The 10,138-nt window shown below is 41.0% G+C and overlaps 1 protein-coding gene across 1 annotated transcript in view; it reads left to right on the top strand.

Annotated features, from left to right (window-relative positions):
* The window catches only part of cacna1ba (calcium channel, voltage-dependent, N type, alpha 1B subunit, a), a 129,772-nt gene that overhangs the window by 27,128 nt on the left and 92,506 nt on the right, over nt 1–10,138 (top strand). The window contains exons 4-6 of the mRNA XM_035658906.1: nt 1,882–1,973; nt 3,333–3,485; nt 5,240–5,427. Of these exons, the coding sequence (XP_035514799.1) occupies nt 1,882–1,973; nt 3,333–3,485; nt 5,240–5,427 (433 nt within the window). The remainder of the gene's footprint in view (nt 1–1,881; nt 1,974–3,332; nt 3,486–5,239; nt 5,428–10,138) is intronic.

Genomic DNA, 10,138 nt, shown 5'->3' with positions numbered 1-10,138 from the left:
TATATTCAGATTATACACTAATGAAAACATACCTATGAATATTATATTCCATTTCTGACAATAGATCCTCCTAAATGTTACACACTGGACCTTTTAAATGTCGTTCCAGAGTTGAAATGATTTGAAATTTAATAATAAAACATTCTCCATCAGCTTATCTAGCCAGAAGCCAGACAGTTTTAGTGCCCTAACAGCGAGTCACATAATAAAGATTGGCAGGTTGGATCACATCCACATACAAGAGTATGATGTCCTGATGTGGAGCGGGGGTTTACTGCAGCTCTGACATTGCCTGCATTTTGTTTTGAATGTCTTCTTGTCCTCCTCTCCCTCTTCCAGAGGTACTATGGCAAATCTCTGCCGTTTGGCAAAGACTCCTTTAACGTCCCTCAGATCGGCCTGCTGACGGTGGAGCAGGCCCTCGCTGACTACGCTGTCATGATCACTGAGCTGAAACAGCAGCTGGCAGCCACAGACTGTCCTGTCATTGTGTTTGGTGGCAGGTAGGATCCACACTGCTGTTAGTGTTGTTGGGCTCCTCTGAAGTTTATTTCTTAGATAAGTAATCGCTCTGACAGTGGTTGTTTACTTGAAGCTTGAAAATATAACTTACTTTTTGAGTGCCCTTGAAAAAATGATCTCTTCATAAGTGATAACATAACAAGAGTGGATTTTTAGTGGCAGGGTTTAGATCTCTCACTAATTTGGTATCAAATGTTCCACATACACCAAAAGAAATCATTGTAGTATACAACTTTCACTTCCCCCCTGATTCTTTGAGTCCATTGAACCTGCTTTCTTCACTTTCTTGATATTTTTTGTCCATGGTGCTCAAATGAATTTTAAAGAAGATGCACGGGGCGCCCTGGATAGCTAATGTACACCCCATGTACCGAGGTCTTGCTGTAGTGGCCCAGGGTTTGAATCTGCGGTTGGGAGTGACGACGTGTTGTGTACCCCAAAGGGTGACTCACTCATAGCACGCTCCGTTATCAAGGGAAATGATAGGCTGTTTATGAGCTTGTCCGTATTCGATAAGTGCTTTCAAGGCGGTTTGTATTTAAGTTAGACTATTAATATTCTATTAAACAATGTTCTTAAGGTTCTATTGCAGATATATATTGCTATTATTTGATTGCCCAGGCCTAACTTGTGGGCGGCAGTAGCTCAGTGTGTAGGGACTTGGCGGAGGGTCGCTGGTTCAAGTCCCAGAGACCACAATATGGAGTGTGGACTGGTAGCTGGAGAGGGGCCAGTTTCACCTCCTGTGCACTGACGAGGTGCCCTTGAGCAAGGCAACCTAACCCCAAAAAACTGCTCCTGGGGTGCTGCTAACGTGGCAGCCCATCACACCACCATCTCTCTCTCTGTTAGCATGTCCAGAAGCCTTGCATGTGCAATTCAGCCTGTGTGTGTATAAAAAAAAAAGAATAGGGATAAATGAAGTAAATCTTAAATCTTAATTAATCTACACAGGATGCATTCAGGCTCCTAACCCGCGTTTGAGCAGCACTAAGATAGGCAAACTGTAGTGAGACACCCAAAAAAGAAACAGAATAGACTGTTACTGTTAAGCAGCCGGTTTAGACAGCTGTATTAATTATAATAGAAGTGTCTAAATGCATCGTGTGTATACAAGCTGGTACATACAATATCAGTGTCACCAGTTTGTGCTTTGGTGGTCTTATTGTGAGAAACATTACTTGCATTACTTCCCCAACTGTCACTACCATTGTCTCATTTGTTAGATAATGATTAACTGATGTTTAAGATGCTACATGTAAGACCTAAATTGATCTTTTCGTGCAGATGTGTTTTGGACAAATAGCTGCTGACAGTGTACAGTGCAATCTTGAGCCTATGCTGTTGTTGTGTGTGCAGAATCCTGGCCACTGTGGGGGCTGATTTTGATCTAAGAACACTGAGGGCGGTGAGAGTACTGCGGCCGCTCAAACTGGTCTCCGGCATTCCAAGTAAGTATACTTCACATTTGAAAACTTTTATCACAATTAATGTAACTACTACACTGATTATAATACGATAAAAGAGATTCCAGAAACCGAGTTAGAGTCAGGATATGGCTAGCCAGTTTTAGCATAAAGACTGGAAACTGGCTAATTAACAACATGTATCACATTGGTTTAATTAGCACATAGAAATGTAAAAATGCAAATTCTTGGTTTATGTGGAGTTACATGCTGTTAGGAGTTATTTCACTGTGTGTTCTGACCCCTTTTCCCCCCCTTCAGCACCAGCATTTAACTGTTTCAGCAAAAAAAAAAAAAAAACCAGATGTTGAGCGTGACAGTAGGCTCGTCTAGTTGGATCAGGACCACACGGGGCCAGCCTTCACTCCCCAGTGTTTATTTCAGTGGTGTAACAAAGCAAAGTAATCATCTGAATCAATTATCTTGTTACAGAAATAAAATATTACACCATTTCTGAACTCAACATTCACTTAATTACTGGGATGTGTTAAAAAGCACTGGGAAATCTGCATGTGGTATAAGGGACCCTGAGTTTAAACAACCCTGTCTTGTAGAAATTACATGTATATACAACTAACTCGCAACAGTAAATACATTTTGAAGGTAACATATTTGTATATTTTGGCAATGGCAGCACTTAGGAGAGAATTATTTATTAGCGTTTAATTGAAAACTGTGATAGTGGTCATGATGCAATCTCTGGACTCTAGTATAACAATCTTGCTCTTTGTACACCCACCATCTGACCTGACCTCTTCCTGCAACTTTGGTGGAGTAAATAAATGTAGCAACAAAAAAAAAAACTAAAAAACATTGCCTTCTCTAATTTGGCAGCAGATAGAGTTATTGTAAATTGGGGAATTGGGGAAACAAGTCAGTGCTATATAAACAGAATTTCTGGCAAACTGGGTTTTCTCACAGATATGTTCCCAAGATCAAGAATCTTTTCAGCCCACTTTTTATGCAGTCTGAAATGCCATTTACCACAGTATATCCAGACAATCTGGCGTATTCCCATCTCAGTTTTGTGAACCAAGAGAACCAATGACTCCAGACTCACTGTCTGCAACACTGTTGTGCTCAGTCATTCAAAAAATCTGGTGTTGTGCCCATTGACAACTGTTGCTCCAGTTTTATTAGCTTCTCATTCTTGCATATCAAGTTGCTAATCAGGCTACAGTGGAACTGTTGGCCCGCATATCCATTTTCCAGTTATCCACAGGCTACACCGAAAGCCCTGATACATTAGCTGCTAGCCCTGTTCAGAGACAGAGGCAAAACAAAAATAATTAAATCAAATGATTTCCTGTGTTTTCAAAAGCATGTTCTCTTTGTCTGCATCAGGTCTGCAGGTGGTATTGAAGTCCATTATGAAAGCGATGGTACCTCTGCTGCAGATTGGCCTGCTGCTCTTCTTCGCCATCCTTATGTTCGCCATCATTGGCCTCGACTTCTACATGGGCAAGTTCCATCGCACCTGCTTCAGGATAGACACAGGTGAGCAAGAGGAGAACAAGGCATAAACAAGATTTCGGTATTAACCAGGGCGTAAGTTGAGTTTGTCATAGCTGAGGACATTTTTCAATGGTTTGTATAGTGACATAAAACCTGATCCCTTTCTGCACCTTTGTTTGTTGTACTATAGCTGCCAAAAACACTCCATTGTCTTGTACCTTATAGAGGTTTCTCAAATTTCACCATTATATGCTCCAACATATACCCAGGCCAGCTGGTCCCACCCTCACCAAGCCCTGGCCCAGAGCTATGGACTGGAATTGGTTTTGTTATGTGTATCTTGGCATCATTCATTCATCAATTGAATTACTTACTTACTTGAAACAACAAAACACACCATTCTGCCCTGTTAAAAAATTGGAATGTTAACCCAAGATATGGTGACGTTATTTGACTAAAAACTACGCATTTTCATATAATTTTAGACTATTATCATTACAGTATTTAATTCAAAAATACATACAGACATTAGCAACACTCAGACATTAGCAAGACAAAAGAACACGGTTAAAATTTAATTATATATTATATATATCTAAATACTGTTTTGAGAGCAGCAACAATAAAGTTTACAACAGAAAAGTCATTACATAAACAATAATATCTCACTGGAAAAAAAATCAAACATTTTCAGTAAAATAAATAATATTACTGACATCACACACAGACACTGTCCTTCCTCCTTTTCTCTCTGATTAGTGACAAACAGCTTTAATCACTATTAAATTAACAAGCACCGTGTAACAGCAAAGCAGGTGGCAGGCAGCCCTGTACTCTGTTCTGCAGAGGAGAGAGATGAAGAAGCTATCGTCACCATAAATGACAGCTAAAAGTGGTTATGTGCTGTATAAACCATTGTGATTAATGATCATTTGTTGTGGTGCCCCTTTGCTCTTGGTGTCCTATGCCCAGCGTGTGTTTTGTGCTGGCATTTAGTGGATCAGCTGTGTTCATATCTGGAATTTGTTTTTCTTGGCAGTGGCCCCCTCCACATGTTGCTGCCCTTAAAAGCCTATACGGCCTATGCTTAGCACCAGCTCTGCTTATTACTATACCAAATCCGTACAAATCTGCAACCAAATTAAAAGAAAATGCAGCAAATAACCAAAGGAGTATCAGGCTTATCTAAACACATATGTAGTGATGGAACCTCCAAAAATGGGATTCATTGGGGAATAAAATAATAACCCAAGCAATTTCAATAGGGTCCTCGCAGCGCTTTGCTGCTTGGGCCCTAACAACATACATGTTAACTATTGGATTTTATCAATCATTCATTGACATAATAAGAATAATTTTTAAATCTAATTTGATCTGAAAAATGTTCAGAGACTGTCTGGAAACGTGAGAAACATTGAAAGGAAAAATGTGTAGCAACCCCGATATCTTTATATAGCAAATGATTGTTTGCTGCTATATTCATGTTTTAAATCTCATATATATATAACCTTGAATGTTTTTGTCAACATTGGAGAGCCAGCACTGGTTGAACTATAATTGTAAGTCACTGTGGATAAAAACAGGAAATGAGGTCAAATGCACTCAGCTTAAATGTTGCCATCCTGTGTATCTTTGTAGTTAAACCCATATGTTCTGCATAAAATGGCATGATTTTTCTGTATTTTAGCATAAGAGATTAGAATATAAGAATGTGAAGATAAGAATACATCCCTGCCCTACAGATACTTCAGTTTGTGTATTTCTATGTTTGTGATTGTGTGTGTTTGTGGCCGTAGGTGAGCAGGCGGCAGATTTTCCCTGTGGCCTGGAGGCGCCGGCAAGGACCTGCAGCAACGGCACCGCCTGTAGGGAGTACTGGATCGGACCCAGCTTTGGCATCACCAACTTTGACAATATCCTCTTCGCCATTCTCACCGTTTTCCAGTGCATCACCATGGAGGGATGGGTTGACATCCTCTACAACGTGAGTCCACTCACAGGAGACATCTTGGCCTTCATAGTGTTTCTAAAGCACCATGTCTGTCAGGGTCTGGGGGTTCCAGATAGACACGGTTTTACTGCGTTGTTGAGTTGTGAAGGGAGGAACTGTTGGCTATAAATTGTAACTTTAGTGTATTTTGAGCAGCGTATATGCCCTGCCTGGTTTCAGAATCTTGAATTTTTCACAGCCGTTGTGTTCACTGATGGCTGTTTCCCCTGGTTATAGAAACACTTCAATCAAAGCTTTGTGGGCGGGATTAAGAATGGGGACACCATCTTCATACACAGCTAGAAGGCTAGCTATATTCATAGTGGTTCAGGTTGCGGGCCGATCACAAGGTTGGCGGTTTGATCCTCAGCTCCTTCTGTCCACATTGTGTAAAAAACTGGACCTTGAATTGGACCTGATGATCAGAGCAGTGCCTTGCCTGGTAACTCCTTGTCTAAGTGTTTGTGTAAATGAGATGCAAATTGTAAAGCAGTTTGGTTAAAAAAGCTATATAAATGCAGTGCATTTAACTTACAGAAATAACTCTTAAATCAACATATTCCTTTGAATATCATTAGTTCAGATAGTTTAGTTAGTTTATTTAGTGGCATCTTGTGGTGCAGTTACAGACCGCAACTCCCTGGTTCACCCTCTCCGTCCAAGCACGAAGGAGAAACTAGAAGAGATACACTGATTTCAGACTGGAGGGGAACTTGATTGTATTGCTGTAGAGTGACTGTAACTGTATTTCTCTGTACAGTTCTGATAATATTTAGGGTACTGCCCAGCCAGAGAAGTTAAAAACCAGCTGTGGAAAGTATGTCAGTGTCATGTACAGGCGGTCCTGTTCATCTTTGCTGAGACACTGTGCTTTTCCTCCTGACTGCTCCTTCCCCTCCTATCCTTCCTCGGGGGGATGATTAGAGGCAAGCATAAGAGCCTGCGGAGGATGACTCACACACAGCCACAGCTCCCATTAGGACCACAGCACCACAGCCTTACTGCTAGCATGAAACAAATCACAGCTCTGTGTCATTTGCATAAAGGCAGGATTATATCATGCCAAGGAAACAATTATGTAATAGGTTAAATTATTAAACAGCTGTAGTGGGAAAAGAATGTGTGTTTAGCAGTGTAAGTTTTTCCTAACAGAGCTGAAAGAGGGAAAGCAATCAATAGTAGTTTGGTTGCTGAGAGCAAGAAAAGGCGTGGTCGATAGGGGATGTTGCTTTGATGCTTCTTTGATGTCAAATAATTGTTTCCCCACTGTAACAGTTACACAAGTATTGGACACAGGAACATGGACGGCGAGACAAATTAGCTCTTTTTTACCCCTTAGAGCAAGAGTGAAAGCAGATTAATGCTTTGGACCACTTTTTTCAGCTGAAAATCTATGTATATGGGTACTTAGTAGTGCTGTTGATTGATACAGGTTCAGATCTTGACATTTTAGTGCAGAGTATTTTATTTCTATAAATAAGCATAGCATACCTCTACTGTTAAAAACTATTCCAACTATTGCAGCTGAATTTCGCTATTGGCTGATCTGAAGGCAGGTGATGTATGTGGTGGAAGCTCTCATCAGCAACCAACCCACACTAACACCAACAACCCCTCCTATAAAACCAACGTATCCACTCTGCAGACTATGACCTGCTACGTAGCCGTACTGACACTACCACATACACCGGAGAGTTAGCCTCCCTGAGCTGCTAGCTTAGCTAACGTTACAACACGGCTGTGAGTGTGCCTCTAGTGACTGTCACAGCTCCAGTGGACTCCAGTGTTTCTAGGGCAGACACAGAGCGGTGGTCAGTCTGTCACTCTGGTCGATGTTACCCACTGCGTCCCACAGCCTGTAGCTACAAGGCATTTTTTAAATTTGCTGGGAGGGAGGGAGCTAGCAGAATGTAGGGGTTTAATTACACACAGATTTTTTAAATCTGCATTCACTGTATGAAGCCCCAACTTTTTATGGCCTGGGTTATTTCAGCTATAGCCATTCATTAATTTACATTGTTAACTGTAGTTGCCTCTGCATATAGTAGTTTTCATTGTCTCTGACTCCTTTTTTAAAACTGGATTCAAGTTGCCTACTGACATAGTAGACTCACAGGAAACAATGTGTGCACATTCTCCAGTGTTACTGTGGGTAATTTTAACTCACTGATAGAAGCTATATCACACCTGTACTTTTAAAGTTGATACGGCTAACGTGTTTAACTGATGAATGTAAATCCACTGATTACTCTCCTTTTAGCTCTTTTTTGGGTCCACCAACTCCTGGCAGAAACTTCAGAATGTTTACATGCTAAATGCTCCACCGTGTTCACCAGCTAGTTGCTAACTGTGTCAGTCTGCTGCTTGGTGTCGGACAGGTAGTGTACAGTGGGTTTATCAGAGCTTTTTCAACTGAAAACAGCTGCCTGCTGCTGCTGGAAATAAGGTTGATGAGAGCCAAAATTGAACAAAACAGTAAAGTTGGGGACCATAAAACCAAAACAATGAGCTGAGAGATGCCCTTGTTGCCCAGCAAGCAAACATATCCACAATGAGCTGTTCGATGAAAATCGGCAGGTGACAGTCTCTTTCTGCGGTTTGTGAGAACCAGCACTCCTCCAACATGACACCAAGGTAAACAACTCCTTTTACTGAGCTGAGCTATTGTGTGGAAACTGTCTGACTCAGGTACATGATGATGAATCTGGAGGGCCCCTGAAGCCAAGCATGGTCTTCAGTATTCTTCAGCATGTTCTTTCCTTGAAAGCCTATTAAGTCATATGCTTTAGATTTTTTACGGGTATATTGTGAAACATGATCTGACGTCAGACAGCTTAGATGAATTGTGTGGATGTTGACATGATTTTGTATTAATAATTGACAATATTTTGTTGATGACTAATACTTGTGATTAGACATTAGGCTGCTCATGATGTGATGAAATCACATGTGACTGAATTATCATTACACAATTACAGGATGAATGCCCTTAATCCATGTTTGTTTGGCTGCTCTGTAAACAGATAAACCAGTTGCTCTCCTCTGTCATTTCAGCTCCTTTACATATGCTGGTTTCCACTAATGAACGATGTGTAATACAAATCTACATTTCCAACTGAAGTCTGGGATCTGAAGTATAAAAAAAAGGCTTTTACCACCAGTAACCACAGATGAAATAAAATCTGAAATATTCACTTCCGCTGAGTGCATGAGTAGCCTGAATGCAGGATGTGTCAAAGGAATTGGAATTTGTCTCCTTATTTTCCTGAATTGCGTCTTATGCTTAGGCAGAAATGAAATATGTAATGTGTACAGAACAAACCAACAAAAAAATCACAGTGTGAACAAATTGTGATGACAAAATTATAGATACATGTAAATTCTAAAAAATATGTTAAGGGTATGGATCCTGGGTGACCTGAAGATCCAGATCCAAAGCATCAGAGGGTTAGAAATATATAGTGGCTTTCAGAAAATTCACAGTAAGAAGTTTGCTTGTTCTTAACCTGCTTGGCGTCCTCATTTTACCTTTGCTTGTTGAGTTGATGGTCCTTCTGGTTATGTTGATTCCAGCTCCCATTAACATCTTCCCTTCCAACATCTTCACTATGAAGATTGAAGACCTTTGCTCAGTCAGTATTAGCCGCTGTCATCATTAACATGATGAATAATCCCCATTAAACCGAGGTGTTAATCCAGAATTAGTCCATATGGAGTGTAAGGGTTGGAGGGTTAACATCACTCCTTCATCCATCATTAGACAGCTCCTCTTCCTGTCCCCTGGATCACTGACAGACTGGTAATGCGCTCTGACCATGCTTACCGAGGTTGCTGTATCGGTTGAATATGATCGGTGGATTCTCTGATTGAATTTTCAAGGGAGGAGTGACGGCTGTCTCATTTCCTGCCGCCGTGGGACCCGGCTGCGTCCTCTTCATCAGAATGGGCATCCATCATGATGGGACGGGCCCTCGTCTGTCTCTGCCAGAGCTGTGACTCTGATGGGCATGGAGGGCAAAACTCTCAAGGGCAAAGGCTGTCACTTTCTTGTTAGGAGACCCGCAAGACCTTTTAGCCATAAACTCTGGTTTCTGACAGGCGCGCTTGCCTTTTTATGCTTTCTCATAGCTGTGTATGTAGAAAACCTTTAAAATACCACTTACACATGATGATGAACATAGAGGCTAGCAGGTGTCTCAAACGACATGACATTATGACAGATGATTCCACCTTTCTAATACAGCGCCTGTATTACAGGGATTCACTGGCAGCACTTCAACATGGATCGCCAACACCTTCCTGCGTTACTAAAAGCCTTAAAGACCCCCCTCCAGACATATACAAATAGTCTTCTTGGAACAATAATGTGTCTGATATGTTTTTCTGCAAAAAACAAAATCCACATTAAAATCCTTAAAAAGGCATCAAACGCATATTATCTTGGGGCCAATGGTATTGTCATCTCACGGGAGTTCCACTTCAACGTTGCTGCTACATAAAAGCTTAATGTTCTCAAAAAATATTTCAATTAATATTTAACAGAAAAATGAAAAAATGCTATACATTATACAAAATTTTTTTTTTAAGTATTATTTTTTGGCCTTTTATCCCTTTATTTGACAGGGACAGCTGGAGAGAGACAGGAAAGGGGGGCAGAGAGAGAGGGGACGACATGCAGCAAAGGGCTGCAGGTCAGACTCGAACC

Source organism: Morone saxatilis, unplaced genomic scaffold (genome assembly GCF_004916995.1).
Source record: "Morone saxatilis isolate NCDOM2014 unplaced genomic scaffold, NCSU_SB_2.0 Contig16, whole genome shotgun sequence".
In the NCBI taxonomy this organism is placed as follows: domain Eukaryota; kingdom Metazoa; phylum Chordata; class Actinopteri; family Moronidae; genus Morone; species Morone saxatilis.
Note: the sequence above shows the minus strand (reverse complement) of the source record. Positions and strands in the feature narration are given on the sequence as shown.